At 36.1% G+C, this 20,047-nt stretch overlaps 1 protein-coding gene and 1 long non-coding RNA gene across 2 annotated transcripts in view; one reads left to right on the top strand and one right to left on the bottom strand.

Annotated features, from left to right (window-relative positions):
* LOC125817282 (uncharacterized) overlaps positions 1 to 20,047 on the bottom strand; it is a 43,641-nt gene that overhangs the window by 10,487 nt on the left and 13,107 nt on the right. The window lies entirely within an intron of this gene.
* LOC125817236 (defensin D1-like) lies at positions 3,418 to 4,066 on the top strand. The gene is made up of 2 exons (XM_049496782.1): positions 3,418 to 3,498; positions 3,694 to 4,066. The coding sequence occupies exons 1-2, from the start codon at positions 3,438 to 3,440 to the stop codon at positions 3,894 to 3,896; spliced, it is 264 nt and encodes an 87-aa protein (XP_049352739.1). The 5' UTR covers positions 3,418 to 3,437; the 3' UTR covers positions 3,897 to 4,066.

Here is a 20,047-nt window from a genome sequence, read left to right as displayed (position 1 = left end):
TAACCTTTTTGACTTGTTAATCATCAATAAGAACTTGTTGATCGTCAATAAGAACTTGTTGATCGTCAACAAGAACTTGTTGATCATCAATAAGAACTTGTTGATCATCAATAAGAACTTGTTGATCATCAATAACATCCCGAAAATCGTCATCTTCATCGGACAAATTATAGTCTGGATCACTAAACTCCTCATCCACTTCATTAGTTACATCACCTCTAATACCTTGTAAAACAACTTTAGTTGAATTTCCCTCAATTAAAACATTTTTGTCCACACCATTATCCTCCCTATTATCAACTATTGTATCTTCAATGCCGATATCGCTAACAACTTCCAAATAGTTTGAAAAATGTATTTCTAAAGCCTTTGAAGTTTCAGGAAAACATGAACCAGAACTCTGAAATAAAAAAGATAGAAAGAATACTTAGCATTAAATATTTGCTTTATACTAATAATAGTATAATCATAAAAAATAAACAAGTCACTCTTACAAACAAATAAATATTAATCCATAAGAATAATTTATAGCCTGAATGAAAGAAACCCCATATAGGCTAATGCCTGAATTTTTAATTTTAGAGCACTACAATGGAGACTAAGGTTACAAAGACATTAGATAATCACATCCTCGTACACGAAATCAACAATGAACTAACCTCCTCTAAATACAGGGGAAAAAAATTAGAATACAAAAAGCCCTAAACCCATTTCGAGATTCTACAATAAAAGGACAATATAGTTAAAAATTTATATTTTTTACCTCGTTTTGAAGTAGGATTCGTTTACCAAGCGCGTAGTGGTCCCTTTCGTCGGCATTAGAGGCTTGTGGGTGCGGGGGGACCATTCTTTTACAGATTTCATCACATTATTCCTCGAAGAAATGAAGGAATCCATTGTTTATGAAAAATTTCAGCATCAATAACCTTAAAATAGACTTTACAGTGCCTCTTTGTAGATGAGAATTTTGGGAGAAATAGAGAAAGAAGTAGAAGAAGGAAGTGGGAGATTTGGGGAGATTTGGGCAGAAATAGGGTTTTACTGTTTTAGAAGAAGATAACTTATGGGTGGGTATGTATATTGATAAATTAATTTATAATTTTATTTATTTGTGGGGTCCACGATGATATGGCATAAAAAATAATTTATTTTGCCATGTCAGATTTATTTGGTGACTAATATGGTTTAATGATTTTAGAAGATAAAAATGTAAAGTTGAGTGATTTTAGTGATACAAAATAAAGTTTAGTGATTTTACAAGATAATTTCTCATAGTTCAGTGACCTTTTAAGATATTAACTCTTATATATACTAGTATTTGATAGTACTATCTATCTATTTTCTTAAACAAGAGTTGGGGAAGGGGAGAATATTTGATTCTTTCTTCAGAAACAGAGTAAAATGTTTTCCCCAAAACACTCATTTTTGCTCAAGGGATTACTAGTAAGTCCTCTTTCTTTCATTTTTGTTTTTGGGTCTTGGTAAAGATCACTGCTTTTTGTTTACATGAATGCAATTATGTATAAAACTAGCTAAATAACAGAATACAATTGTTTCTTTTGGCATTGCAATTTCTTTAGCAAGATTAAAGCTTTCTGTTCCTCTTAAAGCATGTTTTTCTATTAGTGTTGAACGTTTGTACCTTATAATAATTATTATAAAGCTTTTATATCTTTATAACATTGAGTTCAAAAAACAGGAAATGCTAACAATATAAATTTTACTATTTACATTTTAATCATTAAATAAAATACATACTAGTGGGACGGTGCATTTGCCATAAAAAAATCCTCTTAAAGCATGTTTTTCAAGTCATCATATTCAAGTCATCATACTAGAATAATGAAGTATATATTGAACAAGCTAAGTGTAAGGTCAGTAAGTTGTAGCTTACCTCGAAGTTGAACTTGCATACTCCAAATTCATTAGAATGGGGCTTTTACTGTCCGAGCTAGGGGTGTACAAAACCTAACCGAACCAAACCGCAAATCAAGTCGACCCGAAAAAAAAACCCGACTATATTTGGGTTGGTTTGGTTTTAACTAAAAAAAACCAACCCGAGACCAAACCAACCCGAATTTATATATATAATTTTAAAATTTTATTTTACATAAAAATATTTACTTTGATATAATTTTTAAATATTTCTTATACTTTTCCATAGTTTTTATCTTTTAATATATTATTTCAAGTTTGAAACTTAGAACTATGAATGGGCCAATAAAGATTATATTCCACAGATGTTGGTAATTATAATAAAACTTAAATCAAAATCAAATTAATACTAATGCAAAAAGAAAATCAATTCAACACTAAGAATGACAATAATATTGAATATTTGCTCTTTAGTTTTACATTGGTTTAGACAATTAAAATACATAATCTAATTTTAATTTTCTTTAATATTTAGTCATGTAACTAATACTTATTAAACTTAATTTTATCATGATTTAGTACTTTTAAATTATGATCATTTTCATTATGACTTGTTAATTTGCAATATTTGTTTTACACGATTTCATTATTATTATTTTTGTTGGATATTTTAGTGTCATTAATCATATCATATTGTGTTATATTTTTAAGAAACATCTTAGATAGTTGTATTTTGGTAGGATTAAAGAAATATTTGAAGTTCAAGTAAATTATATGTTTGTATGAATACTTTACCGGAAAAACCCAAAAAAATCCGAAGTTGAAAAACCCGAGTATTATTATCTCTTGATTTAATGATGTTTTTGAGGTAAATCCTTGTGGACTTTATCACGCAAATATCTCTTTTGATCAAATCAAAATATTCTTTTCAATTAAAAATAATACTAATGTTAATTGTGTTGGACTATTTCTTTGTACTTGATGTACTGTCATTTTAATTTGCCCATCTTATAATTAATTAAGCAAACATCCAACGTAATTCTAATGTTGTAGGATACAAATTAATTCTGATCATATTTTTGTTTTGACTTTCCAGAATAATAGGGTTGCAGTCTTGAAATAGGTACCTCTAACTTGGTGAAGTTTTTTTGGCAAATCTATCTGGGATATGTCATGATTTTGAAAAACTCCATTCTTAAGTACATTAGGTAATTGTTAAAATAACATGTATTAACACAAAGGGGTGGTGACCTCATAAAAGGAATTTGTGGAGATGCAAAATTGATTAATTAGTAGATGACTTTATCACTCAAATGGCTCTTTGATCAATTCAAATTATTTACAATGAAAGAAATGCAATATGATTGTGATGGACGACTAATTCATTGTACTTGATGTGTCATAATTTAATTATCCATCTTATGACTAATTAATCAAACATCCAACGTAATCCTTGAAGAAATCAAATGGAATTAAGTTGACAATATGAATTTCCAAAACTATACATACCACCATTTCAATTGTTTGTTTTGTTAACAAGAAATCAACAGAAAATAAGAGCTATGGCAAAGTACACTACTTTTCTCGCCCTCCTCTTTTGCCTCTTCCTTGTTGCTGCAACTGGTGAGTCGACATGATTCTATAGCTATCAAATATATTGATTTGTTTCAGATTACAAATTTTTAAAATTTTTATTTTTATTAAACTTTGTGACTATATGTCAAATAAAATGAAACAATGGCAGTGTTATTAGGAAATTCTGAAAAATTTGCTATCTCAAGTACATATCATGGGTTTCAAATTTTCTCATTATTGCAGAAATACAAATGGCAGAAGGCAAATACTGTTGGAAAAAAAGTGACAAGTGGAATGGACCTTGCCAATACTCTTACAAATGTAGTCATCATTGCAAGTACTACTATGGAGCTAAATATGGTATATGTAAGAAGTACAAACCATGGGGTCACAAATATAACTGGGCAAAATATGCTTGCTACTGCTACTCACCTTGCCACTACTGAGGATCCTTCAGTGTCTCATGGCTTGGGATTGACTGTCTAAACAAATAAGAAACTACCTATTTTATGTGTGTAACAATGTAATAAGGCTGATTTATTTGTATAACCATTTTGGCCAAGCTTTGGGTGATGATCAATTGTATTGTATGCTTTTCTATGAGTATTAATTGATGTGAACTATGATATTTTTCTATATAATTTTTTATTGTGTAAAGTACCATGCAAGGGGTAAGACAAAATTAATAATTACTGCATGACTCGACATACATGTGTAATATCGTGCGGAGAAATTCGTTGACAAAACATTGGGCCGATAGAAACAAAAATAACATGCGAGTGAGGACCCACAATTGGGGTCTAGAGAGGATTGGGTGTACACATATTTTATCACTATTTCGTGGAGGTAGATATGTTATTTTCGAAAGACCATCGGCTCAAATGCAGCAAATTCAAGTACAAAGAAGAAGAAAACAATGCAGAAATCATAGCAACTAAATAGTGCAAAGCCTACAAGAATGAAACAAGAGAACAAAATATATAGTGAGATAGTCGAAACATTGTAAACAACATATGGTGATAGATATTCGAAGAAAGAAATATAATAATATGGCTAGTATAGCGACCAACAACCAAATGCCTAATCCATCAAAGATCAAGACAATAACTCCAAACCTATTAACCTTCTACCCTAATATGTGACCTCCACACCCTCCTATCTAATGTCATGTCCTCGGTAATTTGGAGTTGCGCTGTCTAATCACCTCTCGAATACTTTTTCGGCCTACATTTACCTCTCCTCGTACCCGCTATATCTATCCTCGCGCACCTCCTCACCGGACATCTGTGCATTTTCTCTTCACATGTCCAAATCATCTTAGTCTTGCTTCCATCATCTTCTCCACTAATGTGGAGGCCACTCCCACCAAGTCACAATTATTTACATTCATAATCCTATCACTCCTAGTGTGCCCACACATTCATATCAACATCCTCATTTCCGTAACTTGCATTTTATTCACATGGAATTTCTTGACTGGCCAACGCTTAGGCTGACCCATACAAAAACACTGGTCTAACTAATACTTTGTAGAATTTACCTTTAATTTTAGATGCTACCTTATTATCACACAAGTCTGTGAAGGCAAGCCTCTATTTCATCCACGTCGCACCAATATGATGACTGACATCATCGTCGATGTCCCCAATTCCTTAGATTATCGATCCAAGATACTTGAAACTATCTCTCTTAGGAATATCCTGAGTGTCAAGACTGACTTCCATGCTAGCCTCATCCACTATATTACTGAATTTACACTCTAAATATTCTATTTTGGTAATGCTCAACCTGAACCCTTTAGACTTTAGAGTTTATCTCGACACTTCCAATTTAAAATTAACTCCACCGTGTGTCTCATCAATCAGTACTGTGTCATCCACAAATAGCATATAACATGGAACCTCGTCATGGATACACCGCATCAATTATCCAGTACTAAGGCAAATATAAATGGGCTAAGAATTGATCATTGATGCAAACCTCATCTCATCAGGGAAGTGTTGATGAGAGTCTCTTCCCTTCTTTCTAACTGAGTCTTGGTTTCATCATACATGTCCTTTATCACCCTAATGTAAGCCACCGTCACACCTTTAGCCTTCAGGCATCTCCAGTACTTCCCTCGGGACTTTGTCGTAAGTATTTTCGAGGTCAATTAACACCATATGCAAATCCTTCTTCTTTATTCTTTATTTTTCCATTAGTCTTCTCACTAAATGAGTGACTTATGTAGTTGATCACCCTGGCATGAAACCAAATTGGTTCTCAGAAATGGACACACCTCTCATCACCTTCATCTTCATCACCCTCTCCTAAATTTTCATAGTGCGACTTAGTAATGCCTATGTAATTGTTACAGTTTTGAATATCACCCTTGTTCTTGTACAACTGGACCATTGTACTCAACCTCCATTCTTTAGACATTTTTGTCGTCTTAAAACTGACATTAAACCTGCCAACCACTCAATGCATCTCATGCTTGTGCTTTTCCAAAATTCCACCAGAATTTTGTCTGGTTTGGTTGCTCTTCCCTTAATCATCTTATTAATAGCACACTTAACCTCTTCAACCTTAAGACACCTACAGTATCCAAAATCCCGGTGCTTCTCAGAGTACTCCAAATCCCCCAACACAATGTCTATGTCTTTTTCTTCCTTCAAATGTTTGTGGAAGTATGTTTACCATCTTTTCCTAATGAGGTTCTCTTCCATCAACATCCTTCCTTCCTTATCCTTGATGCACTTCACTTAATCAAAATCTTGAGCCTTCCTCTCTCTCACCTTTGTGAGTCTGTACAATTTCTTATGTTTGCCTTAATCTCCTAGTTCAACATACATATGTTCGAAAGCTGACATTTTTGCCACCGTAACTGCTAACTTAGCCTTCGTCTTTGCAGCTTTATGTATTTTCTTATTCATACGCTTCTTTTCCTTGTCCTTGGACTACACCAATTATACATACACAACCTTCTTTGCTTTCACTTTAAATTGGATTTCTCCATTCCATCACCAATCCCCTCATGACAACCGAAGTTTCCCCCCGACAGTCCTATCACCTCTCTAGTTGCTTCCCTAATGCAACTAGCTGTGTTATTCTGCATGTAGTTCACATCCCCACTACTCATCCAAGACATCATTGATCGTCATCAACTTATCTCCCATCTCCTAAAAGAGTACAGGGGTCAAGCCACCTCATCTAATCCTCGGTTGTTCATATAGAATCTTTTTCTCCCTCTCTCGCTTAATTTCCAGGTCCATCACTAAAAGTTTATGTTGGGTAGTAACATTCTCACTCGGGATAACCTCGTAGTCCTTACAAAGGCTTTTATCACCCTTCCTTAGTATTTAATAATCTATCTGAATTTTAGCCACCATGCTACAAAAGGTAACTAGGTGGTTCTCCTTTTCCAGAAGGAATGAGTTTTAGCTATCACCAACTCAAAAGCTTTAGCAAAATCTAAGAGCAAGCCTCCACCTCTGTTTATATCCCAAAAAAAAACACAACCTCCACACACATCGCCGTAGACGTTACTCCAATGTGACCAATCACCGCCAATGAATATCTTCTCAATTTGCGATATTAAGGACGATAGCCAAAATTGAATCTATTTGAAAATATTTGGCTTGTGAATGAGATATTCCTCCAAATTGGTACACAATATATACTAATTATGTTACTAAGTTGAAGAAAAAGGAAACCACTTCTTTCAGAGATATTTTATAATAAGGAAACCAAATCAAATCCTAATTCATTACCAATAAGGATTCTCAAATCGTGTTTTACCATAAAATAACTCCAAGTAGAAAAAAAGAATGAAATGTAAGGTATAATAAGTAGTATTTTAAGATGGAAAGGAAAGATCAGGATATGAGCGACCAAGAATCAGATCTCCTAATTCGCAGCACAAAGAAACAGAAGAAAGAAATGCCAACGATCAAGAACCCAAAGGTAAATTTCCTAGAGATACTCTTATCAAAAATTAAAGATCCAGACATAAACTTTGTCACCCAGAGTCTGGAAAACATCAGCTTCCAGGATGAACTAGAAAATCCCCAGAACCACCCAAACTTTATACCCATTATAACTAACAAGAAACACCGCCTTTACACACCTTGGAAACATGCTCTAATCATCAAACTAGTTGGGAAAAAGGTGGGATACTTATACCTGCAAAATCGACTTCAAAGCCTATGGCAAACCTCAGAAAAAATTAATCTTATCAACCTCGGAGAAGACTACTACCTTATCAAATTATCAAACCCAGAAAATTTTGAGAAACTTCTCCACCAAGGCCTCTGGTTCATAGGCTCGCAATTTCTCTCAGTTCGTAGATGGGAACCCAAGTTCAATCCTACTCTAAACCACATAAATTTCTCTATTATCTGGGTGAGACTACCCGAACTTCCTACTGAATTCTATGACCTCACTATACTCCAAAAAATAGGAAATCAAATAGGATCCATTCTAAAAATAGACACAGTCACTAGGAATGTATCGAGAGGATGGTACGCTAGACTTTGTATCCTCGCCCCGTTAGATAAACCTCTTCCCACTGAAGTATTACTAGGAACCCACCTCCAAAAAATCCTTTACGAACCTTCCACCCCATTTTGCACATCTTGCGGAAGAATTGGGCACTTAGTTCACTCATGCCCACGTATAGCAAATAATATACCCTTCACTTTCACCTCAACTCATAGCAACGAACCTCATGTCAGCAACAGTGATAACCATGATAATGAAAATAAGAGGTGGACTACTGTAACCTACCCAAAAAAAACACCAAAAATTCATTCACCAAAAAGTCCCTCACAACCCCAACATTAAAGTAACACTTTTAAGAAGTCAATTCCAAAAAAACATCAATACCCAACAAACCTTTGACAATTCCACCAAAAATACAGGCCCACAAGAAGATACATTAGCAAATAGTATAAATACCCATGTTAATAGTTGCTCGGCTCAACATAGCAATGAATTACTCAATCCAAAAAATAACTTTTCGGATTCAGGATGGGATGACGTAGCACAGGAAGCAACAAATTTCCCTACTCCCACCTCTGTGGAGAAAAAAAAAGCCACGTTAGTTGGAGAAAAAAATGTGTCACCACAAAAAATTATTAACTGCCACGTTAGAAACTTAGTCTCCAAGTACAATTTATCAGGTGAAAATTCCTCCAACAAGGACTTACCCTTACCCCCTCTAAATTTTAAACCAACAATACTACCTATAGTAGGAAAATCTACTACTCTCATGCCTAAGCCCAAAATAAATAATCCATTAGAAAATATCGCTCAACAAAATCTTGAAAATCTGGGAAAGTACGACACCCCTTCCCAGAAAAACCTCATGTCCACTAGTACAAAACATAACCTCTCCCCTATAATTGAATCAGAACTAAAATATGATATGTGTAGTAATTTCAGCTCAAAAAGTGCTATGGACAATCTTCAGGAGCCTAAACATTCCCAAAACAATATTTTCACTTTCAATTCCATCCCAAAGACCTATAATCCTACACTTACCATGTACAAGGAAGAGGTACAAAAAAATCATATGGCACAATCTAGCATAGATTTAAGTGACCTCACCATGCCACTTATAAATAATATAAATCATACATCTTCTACCCTACCAACTACCAACTGCCTCCAACAGAATTTTAGCAGTCTTAATTCACCAATCACAATCACCACTTTCTCCAACAACACTCCTTCCCAAGACAAAATCTTCTGTTTCCAAACCAAAACAATCCTCACAATTACCATCAACGTATGACAATGAACAACAACAACACACTCCTAAGCCCACCCTTTCTTCCCTCACTTCCACAATTCCAACCAAACTATCCCCTCAACCCCCATCAGTCGGGCCTAATGTCGGTGATTCCAATTTATATCTCACACCACCTAGCTTTCTAGGACCTTATTGTAAATCTACCGACTCCTTTCGACACGAATTCCTCGACCCAAAACTCACATCTCTTGTCAATATTTTCTCATGTTGTCCAAGTGTCTCATACGACTATGGAGAAGCTAACCAACACTCCTCTAAACCAAAATTACCCCACCCCATTGCCAATCTTGATAGAAGAGAGACTAACGGGAAGCCTCATGAGGTTGGCTGCCACACAACTCGAACTTACTCAGGAGCTAACAACATTGGAACTATACAACATCCTGCATCAACCAACTTCTCTCTCTAACCTGAACATGCAACACTTGTAACTTGTATACCAATTAAACAACTTCGTCAACTACTCACTACAACAAATGTTGGGCATCCAAGGGGCAGGCCTTCCCAACGAGAACACAACAGTGAGCGAATAGGACGATCATATGAAGGATCAGGTGGTACAACAAATGTACACGAGGGGGCCATCACCGCCTATACAACATGCAACGACCATAGAAATGAGAGAAGAGGCACTAAACATCCCAGAGCTAGACTTGAAAACTCTCTACTTGAGGAACTACTAAATAATAGACATGCAGCAAAATATAGAAAGGAAAATCATGATCAAAGTTCCCAAAGAATTTTCAAAAACATCTCTAAACATACGATGTTACAATGCGAATATGATACCCAAATATGTGGCACTATTGATACCAACAATGAAAGGGAAACAAACTTTGGTGAAGGCAACTCCATCGAAGAATACCAACAGTGTGAACCTGGAAATGACTCTGGCTTCAGGAGGAAAACCAACACCAAACAAGGAATTATCAATGAAGATCTTACTCTGGAACTGTAGGGGTGCACGCAGTGCTGATTTTAGGAGGAACCTGCGAGCTTTGATCGATTTGAATAACCCAACTACCTTGGCTCTTACGGAGACAAAAATGGAAGATCATGACAACCTATTACAAGCATTGGAATATATTGATGTCATACAAGTCCCTGTTTTAGGATACTCTGAAAGAATTGCACTCTTTTGGAAAAGCTCAAAAATTACAATTGAGCCTTTCGTCCTAACTGACTAGAAAATTCACTCAACTATCGAGGTAAGCTCAAAAACTCCTAAGTTCTTTTTTTTAGTAATATATGCAAAAAACTCGAATAGCTTTAGAAAATCTTTGTGGAACAGTCTTAGTAATGTAGCTAATATAATCAATGGGTCTTGGCTAGTTTGCGGGGATTTTAATGAGGTTACAAATGCTTTAGAGAAATTAGGGGGTAGGCCAATGAACAACTCTAAATCCTCATCTTTCATCAACTGTCTGGACCACATGGGAATGATAGACCTTGAATTCACTGGTCAAAAATATACTTGGACCAATAAGCACAAAAATAACAAGACCATTATCATGGAACGACTAGATAGATTCCTTAGTAATCAAGATTGGCTAAGCTTATATCCCGACTTGAATGTTCTCCACTTACCCCGAACCCACTCGAATCATTGCCCTATTTTATTAAACTGTGCTAAGATTTGCGCCAAGGCGAGTAAAATCTTTAGATTCGAAACTATGTGGCTTCGTCATCCCGACTTTCCAAACATAGTTAAGGCATCTTGGTATCATAATAATGAATATTACGATAGATGACTTCACTAAGGCTGTGATGAATTGGAATAAGGTGACCTTTGGAAATATTTTTAAGCAAAAAACGGAAGTCCTTAACAGGCTAAATGGTATCCAACGTATGGAAACCAAGTATAAGAAGCCTTTTCACATAGACTTAGAAAACACTCTTATCAACAACTATAATGAATTATTAAAAAGAGAAGAGGACTTTTGGAAGCTAAAATCTAGAATCCAATGGATTAACGATGGGGACACAAATACTAAGTTCTTTCATATTTCTACCACTAATAAAAGGCGTAGGAATAGGATTTTGGGTCTTAACGACTCTGTAGGTAACTGGACCTTCGATCATAATATTATTAGAGAAACCATCATTCATCACTATCAAACAATTTATAGTACGGAGCTTAATTAAAGCACTTTCTAGTTCCCAGCGCCTTGTCAACACGCTCTCTCTAATGAAAACAAAAATTGGATAAGACGATCACTTTTGAGGGAAGAAATAAAAATTGGGTTATTCTCCTTTCACCCTCTTACCCTGGGCCAGATGGACTGCATCGCCTATTCTTTCAAAAAATTTGGAAGATTACAGAAGAAACTTTGGTCTCCACGTGCATAAAAGCTTTCCAAAGCTCGTCCATCCCGCCTGAGATCAACAAAACTTTTATCTGCCTCATTTCAAAGATAAATAACCCCGAGCAAATCTCTCATTATAGGCCCATTAGTTTATGCAACACAATTTACAAAACCATCACAAAAAATATTGTCAATCGAATTAGACCCTACCTAGATGAAATCATTATTCCTCAACAATGTAGCTTCATTTCTGGACGTAGAGCATTAGATAACGTTATCATCGTCCAAGAAGCTATCCATTACTTCCAAAAGACTAAAGGGAAGTTTGGGAAAATGCTTCTCAAAATCGACCTCGAAAAAGCTTTCGATAGATTAGAGTGGTCTTTTATCAGACAATCACTCATTATTCTCAACTTTCCTAGAAATATCATAGCGTTAATTATGTCTTGCATTTCAACTTCATCCATTTCTATTTTAGTAAACGGTACCCCCACCAACTATTTTCTTCCTACAAGAGGTATTAGACACGGCGACCCGCTTTCCCCCTACATCTTCATTATCTACATGAAATCTTTGACTAGACTTATAACTATGCCATAAATAAGAGCCTTTGGTAGCCCGTTCAAAGTTCGAATTGGTAGAATAGGTACGCCTGTATCCCATCTTTTTTTTGCCGATGATATTATCCTCCTCTCGAAAGCTGACTCCACCAATGCCTCTTCAATAATTCATATTTTTAACACCATTTCTGAACAATCTGGGCAGAAAATTAGTTTTAATAAATTCATAATTATCTTCTCGGCTAACATAGGTGATGAAGATAAAGCTACTTTCTCTACCATGCTAAATATACAACAATCAAATATATTGGGTAAATACCTAGAGCTCCCTATCACAAATCGTCATCCCAAGAGCCAGGACTACCAATTTATTATTGATCATATGAATAAAAGACTTAGTGGCTGGAAAACTCTATTTCTATCTGTTGAATTACAGATGGCAAAATTGGTGCACTACTATTGGTCAGTTTAAAAGTTTGTTAGAGTTTGTTAGGAAGTTACAGCTCAGCTAGAATGTTCACGTGGTTAGCACTCCTATTAGTTACAATGACTATAATCCTCTCTATATATGAGGCAGCTGTGTAAATGTAAGGAAAGAAAAAGATGTAAGATTCATTTCAGTTTTAAGATCCAAAATGCAATACAAGATGCTTCAATAGAATGCAGTTTTCACTTTCTTCTTCCTGTAGATTTCACAAATTCTTTCTGGTATCAGAGCCCTGATCGAAGGGATACTTAAAGCTATGAATTGTCGATTAGTGCAGCTACAATAATGGTGGAACCACAGAGTTCAGATACAGAGGATAATCCGTAGACAAACCATAATCATCCACTTCATCTTCAAACCTCAGATACTCCTGGCGTTGCCTTGATTCCTATGAAGCTCACAGGACCAGAAAACTATGGAGTTTGGAGCAGATCCATGCGATTGGCACTTCTAGTAAAAAACAAACTGGGATTTGTTGATGGCACATGTGTTAAAAGATCATACAAAAGAGATCTGCAATTCGATGGGAGAGGTGTGATGCAGTTGTATTATCGTGGATTAGTGCAGTTGTAGGACCAGAACTAATGACGAGCATTGTATATACTTCAAGTTCAAAGAAAATATGAAGTGATTTCAAGGAGAGATTTGATAAATCGAATTTGACTAGAATTTTTCATTTGTGGAAGGAGATCAGTGTATTGACTCAAGGAACAGAGACTGTGACCTCTTATTATTCTAGGATGAGAGATTTATGGGATGAGATGGATGTAATGGTACTTTCTCCATCATGTGATTGTGAATAGTCAAGCTCACATGTTGAACATGTTAAACAACAAAGACTGTTGCAGTTTTTGGTAGGGCTAAATGAAAGCTATGCACAGGTGAGGAGTTCTATCTTACTCAGTTCTTCTATTCCCAGTGTAAACCAAGCCTATGCAATGGCAATTCAGGAAGAGGTCAAAGGAAGCTAGGACAGTCCGAAGGAGGAAAGGAACCTTTCACAATAATGGCAGGAAAAGGTAATCAGTCATATAATTTCAACAATCAGAATCAGATCAACAACAACTTTCAAGCTAAGAAAACACAGGGTCAGACTTCACAAGGCAGAAGATTGGGATTGGTATGTGATCACTGTGGGTATAAAGGTCACACTAAAGACAATTGCTACATAATTGTGGGATTTCCTGCTGATTTTAAGAGTAAAATAAAGGTATCAGTGAATGAGGCCTATGCAAACACTTCTACTTCTCTAGAATCAAATAAGGGTGAAGTTGAAGCACCTAGATCGGAATCATTATCTCAGATCTATTTCCCAGGAGGTTATTTCACAAAGGAACAATATGAGCAAGTTGTCAAGATGATGGAGTCTCCTTCACCAACAGGAACATGTAGGGCCAATGCAGCAGCAGGTATGAATCATTTGCCTGTAAGTGCTAATGGTCATACAGTAAAGTGGATTATTGATTCCGGAGACACACATCATATTACATACTGTGAGAATCTGCTAAGTGATTGTAGAAAATTATCAGAGTCCAATAGTAATAAGGTGCAGGTACCAACATGAAGTAAAATTCATGTAGAACATGTTGGCAATGCTGTGATTTTAGAAAATTGCAGGTTGAAAAATGTTTTGCATGTCCCAGACTTCAGGTTCAACTTATTGTCAGTCTCCAAGCTGACTAAAGACCTGAAATGCATGGTATCATTTTATCATGATTTATGTGTAATGCAGGCTCTCTCCACTGGAGAGGTGATTGGGATTGGTAAAGAGGAGGAAGGCTTATACATCCTAAGGCATGATGTCATACCTACTGTTGGAGCAGTGCTAAAAAACAACTGCATAGAAGACCATAGACTTTGGCACCTTAAATTGGGGCATCCTTCCTTGAAAGTAATGCAGCACCTTCCTATGTTGCAGAATAAAGTTGATGAGGCAGTGCAAGAAGAGTGCATGGTTTGCCCTTTGGCAAAACAATGTATGCTTAAATTTCCTTCTAGTGTTACTCAGACTTCAAAAATGTTTGAACTAGTGCATTTAGATGTTTGGGGACCTCATAGGGATCCCACTTATGATAGAAAATACTATTTTCTGACTGTTGTTAATGATTTTAGTAGATTAACATGGATCTTCTTACTGCACACTAAGAAGGATGTAATAGTTGTATTGAGAAGCTTTATATCCATGATTTGTAATCAGTTTGATTGTGTAATAAAGGTTTTGAGATCTGACAATGGGACTGAATTTTTTAACAATCAAGTCAATGATTTGCTATCTTCCTTAGACATCCTACATCAAAGTAGTTGTCCTTACACTCCACAACAAAATGGCATTGTGGAAAGAAAACATAGACACATTTTGGACATAGGAAGAGCCTTAAAGATACAATCTCATGTTCCTAGTAGATTTTAGGGTGAGTGCATCCAAACTGCAGTATACCTGATTAACAGATTGCCTACAGCTGTACTTGATGGTCATTCTCCTTATGAAAGACTATTTGGAAAACCTCCTACATTGGATCACATCAGAGTATTTGGGTGTTTATGTTTTGCTGTTGCATTGCTTAGGGGTGGAAAGTTTGAAGCTAGAGCAAAGAGAGTTGTTTTGTTGGGTTTTTCTTCTACACAAAAAGATTATAAGCTATATGATCTTGATGCAAAGGTTGTGTTTATCAGCAGGGATGTTGTTTTCAGGGAAGAAGTATTCCCTCTTAAGGTTATGCAGCCTCCTGATGAAGGTCTATATCCTTTGTTTTCCCCATTTCTAAATAATACAGATGATGCCCTTGATGATCTAGATCAAGTCATCACACCAGATTTTTCATCACAACCTGCAGACACAAGAATTGAAGTGCCCAGCAGTCCATGTGTTGAGTCCACTATGCCTGTTATTGATGACTTAGAAGACATCCAAGATGAGCCTCCTGCACATGATACTGTAGAATCAGTACAAACAGACACCATTGGTTCAAGAAAGACTACCAGGACTTGCAAGCCTCCTGTGTGGATCAAAGACTATGTAGTTCCCAAAAAGTCCAGCCCTCACTCCATCACTAATCATGTTTGTTATGATAATATATCCAAGTGTTATCAATCTTACTTACATGTTTTTTCAGCAATTGTGGAGCCCCAATCTTTTAAAGAAGCTTCTCAAGACAAGCTGTGGATTGATGTCATGCAACAAAAAATCCAGGCTTTGGAGGATAACAATACTTGGACAATTGTTGACTTACCACCTGGTGGGAGAGCAATTGGTTCAAAATGGGTATACAAGATCAAGTACAAGTCCAATGGTGTTGTGGATAGATATAAGGCAAGGCTAGTTGCAAAAGGGTACACTTAAAGGGAAGGTCTTGATTATCAAGACACTTTCTCACCAGTTGCTAAAATGGTTACCATTAGGACTGTTCTTAGCCTAGCAGCCTCTCATGGTTGGGATTTGTCTCAAATGGATGTAAATAATGCTTTCTTGCAAGGTGATTTACTTGAAGACATCTATATGGAACTTCCTCTTGGCTTCCAATCACAGGGGGGCTCTAAAGTGTGCAAGCTGAGGAAGTCACTATATGGTCTTAAACAAGCATCTAGACAATGGAACATCAAGTTAACTGAGGCGTTATTGTTGGCAGGATACTCACAGAGTGCTCATGATCACTCTTTGTTCATTAGAAAGGAAGGAACTGACATGGCAGTGATTTTAGTGTATGTTGATGATCTCTTAATAACTGGGAATAGTTCCAAATTAGATATTTTTTGGGGATTGAAGTATTGAAGTCAAAAAAAGGATTATTGTTGAATCAAAGGAAGTATGCTTTACAACTTATTTCAGAAACTGGACTGAGTGGAGCAAAGACTGTAAAACACTCCTTTGGAATTTAATCACAAATTGACCAGTGTAGAATTTGATCAACACATTGGTGGTTCTGATGATTCAGAGGTAGAGGATGTTACAGCATACCAAAGACTGATTGGTAAACTGTTGTACTTAACAATCACCAGACCTGACATTTGTTTTAGTGTACAGGTTCTGAGCTAGTTCATGCAACACCCTAAGGTTTCTCACTGGGAGGCTGCACTAAGGGTTGTGAGATATGTCAAAAGATCTCCAGGACTTGGGATAATGCTCAAAAAAGGGACTGGTGTTACAAAACTCACTAGATACTGTGACTCTGACTGGGCTTCATGCCCCAACACACGAAGATCTGTCACAGGTTACATGGTAAAACTTGGAGATTTTCTTATTTCGTGGAAGTCGAAGAAGCAGCAAACAGTAAGCAGGAGCTCAGCTAAAGCAGAGTATATGAGTTTAGCAGCTCTTGTTGCAGAACTGATCTGGTTAGCAGGATTACTAGATGAGTTACAATTCCCAGTTGACATCCCAATCTCAGTGTTTACGGATAGCAAATCAGCTATACAAATAGCTGAAAATCCAGTGTTTCATGAACGTACAAAACACATAGACATTGATTGTCATTTCATTCAGGAGAAAGTGAAATCAGGCTTCATAGATCTTAAACATTTGTGCACTACTATGCAACCAGCAGACATTCTCACAAAAGGGTTAGGTGCTGCTCAACATCATCTCCTTATGACCAAACTTGGTGTGTTAGATATCTTCCACCCTTTAGTTTGAGGGGGTGTGTTGAATTACAGATGGCAGAATTGGTGCACTACTATTGGTCAGTTTAAAAGTTTGTTAGAGTTTGTTAGGAAGTTACAGCTCAGCTAGAATGTTCACGTGGTTAGCACTCCCATTAGTTACAATGACTATAATCCTCTATATATATGAGGCAGCTGTGTAAATGTAAGGAAAGAAAAAGATGTAAGATTCATTTCAGTTTTAAGATCCAAAATGCAATACAAGATGCTTCAATAGAATGCAGTTTTCACTTTCTTCTTCCTGTAGATTTCACAAATTCTTTACTATCCCTGGCAGGGAGAACCACCCTTATTAAATCTGTGTTAGCCTCTATTCCTAACTATGCCATGCAATGCAACCTCATTCCTCAAAATGTTATAACACATATAGACCGTATCCAAAGAAATTTATTGTGGGGTTCAACTACGGAAAAAAGGAAGCTTCATTTAGCAAGTTGGGACATAGTCACTACCCCGATAAATCTAGGGGGTCTAGGCCTCTAGAAAACATGTGGGAAAAACTTTGCTCTCCTAGCAAGCCTCTATTGGAGATATCTAAATAATCAAAATAGGCATTGGGCAAAAGTACTCACTGGAAAATACCCCGACAGGCGTACTTCCACCTCCCACCACAAATGCTACTCCTATGACTCCAACATATGGAAAAGTCTTCATAAATCTTACCTGTTGTTCAGAAATGGCATTTCTTGGAATGTCGCAGATGGCACCAAAATCAACCTTTGGAATGATAAATGGATAGAAGGAAAAAATACATTACGAGAATCAATCCAAGGACCTTTGAATAAATCGGACCTAGACTTACTTGTTTCGCACCTTCTAGAGAATAATGACTGGAATTTTTCTAGGATTTCCTTTGAATTACCGGGTCATATAAAAAGTGCTATTTGTGATATCTACCTCCAATCCACTATACCAAAAAAGGACACTTTCTATTGGAACCAAAATGAAAATGGGGAATTTTCTACTAGTAGTGCTTATAACCTCTTCCTAAATGCCAAGAACAACCTTTTAAATAATATCACTAACTCCCACCAATGGATTTGGAAACTCCCCACTCTAAATAAAATTAAGCACTTCTTGTGGCTCCTCCTCCTCAATAAGCTTCCTACTTCCTCCAACCTTTTTAATAGGAAAATCACCACTAACAAAAATTGTGGTACCTGCCCAGACCTAGAGGAAACACCTAACCACATTTTCATGACTTGCCTGGTTGCCAGGAAAATTTGGAACCATTACGGCATAGCTATTAGCAACCATGATCTTCACAGCACCATAAAGCTCCTTTGCTGCTCTAAATCACATGCTACCATCTACAACAATCTTAGAGTGCCTATGGCCATTCTAACACCAATTATTCCTCCGTTCTAAGCAAAAAAAAAAAAAACTCCAAGTAGCTAGGTCAACTCACATGATTAAAAGGATTAAATTCTTTACGAACACACAATGAATTCTTTAATATCGAATATTTTATGTATAATGTTTTTACTTTCGTTCTGTTTTCTAGTTTATTTTGTAAATCATGTTTATTGTTTTTGAACATAAAAGTAGAAAACTTTTAGTTAAATAACATGTATTATCACTAAGGAATGTTGACCTCATGAAAGCAATTTGTGGAGATACAGAATTGATCAATTAGTAGATGACTTTATTAGTCAAATGACTATTTGATCAATTCAGATTCTTTCCAATTAAAGAAATGTTAATTGTGTTTGATAAATTCTTGGTACTTGATGTGTCATTTTAATTATCCATCTTATAATCAATTAATCAAACATCCAACGTAACCCTTGAACAAATCAAATGGAATTAAGTTGACAACATGAGTTTCCAACACTTTAAATACCACAATTTCAATTGTTTGTTTCCACCACAAGAAATCAACAGAAAATAAGAGTTATGGCAAAGTACACTACTTTTCTCACCCTACTCTTTTGCCTCTTCCTTGTTGTTGCAACTGGTGAGTCGACATGATTCTATAGCTACCAAATATAATGATTTGTTTAAGATTAATTAGGCAGTTCAGGTCTTATACTTTTGGCCGGGTATAAGATGCTCTGGCAGCGTGAGGTCGATCGCTGTATCATCACTATAGCTCTTATGTGATGGTTGTCGGTTAGAGAAGCTCCCACAGCAGTTACTATATTTTCATATGCAGAGATTATTGTATTTTATATACATCAGTTCATTGTATTTCTATATACATTTTAGGCTTATTATATTGTATCCTTGTATACATGCAGAGTTTATAGCATGTTTTAAACAGTCTTTCTTTATATCGCACTTGTTTTAAATTGCCTTATATTGAAAGAAGTCAGTCAGGTTGAGTTGGGTTGAGCCAGGTAAGCTATTCAGTTTCTTCCAGATTTCCTTCTAGCCTTTGTTGCTTAGTTTTCCATCTTGCATACTCGTACATTCCATGTATTGATGCCAGTTGGCCTGCATCGTTTGATGATGCAGATTCAGGTACCCCAGATCAGCATCCTGCACGTCGTTGATCCAGCTGAGCACTCCAGAGTCAGTGGTGAGCCTCCTTGCATTCCGGAGGACTCAATTATTTGTGTTCTTAGTTTTTGTTTTATTAGGATGTTGCGGGGTCTGTCCCAACATCCATCTCAGTATTTTAGAGGCTTCATAGACAAACAGTCAGTCAGTTAGTTTTGAGTCTCTTATCTATTTATATATATATATGTAAATATTCTATTTTGAGATTCGAGTTGCCTTTATGGCCATATTTTATAAGTTAAGTTGTTTTGTAATATTGCATTGTAGTGAGTTATTCTGTTGAGTTAGGTTT

The sequence above is a fragment of the Solanum verrucosum genome, unplaced genomic scaffold, assembly GCF_900185275.1.
Source record: "Solanum verrucosum unplaced genomic scaffold, falcon-dt-bn FXZP01000259.1, whole genome shotgun sequence".
Lineage (NCBI taxonomy): Eukaryota > Viridiplantae > Streptophyta > Magnoliopsida > Solanales > Solanaceae > Solanum > Solanum verrucosum.
Note: the sequence above shows the minus strand (reverse complement) of the source record. Positions and strands in the feature narration are given on the sequence as shown.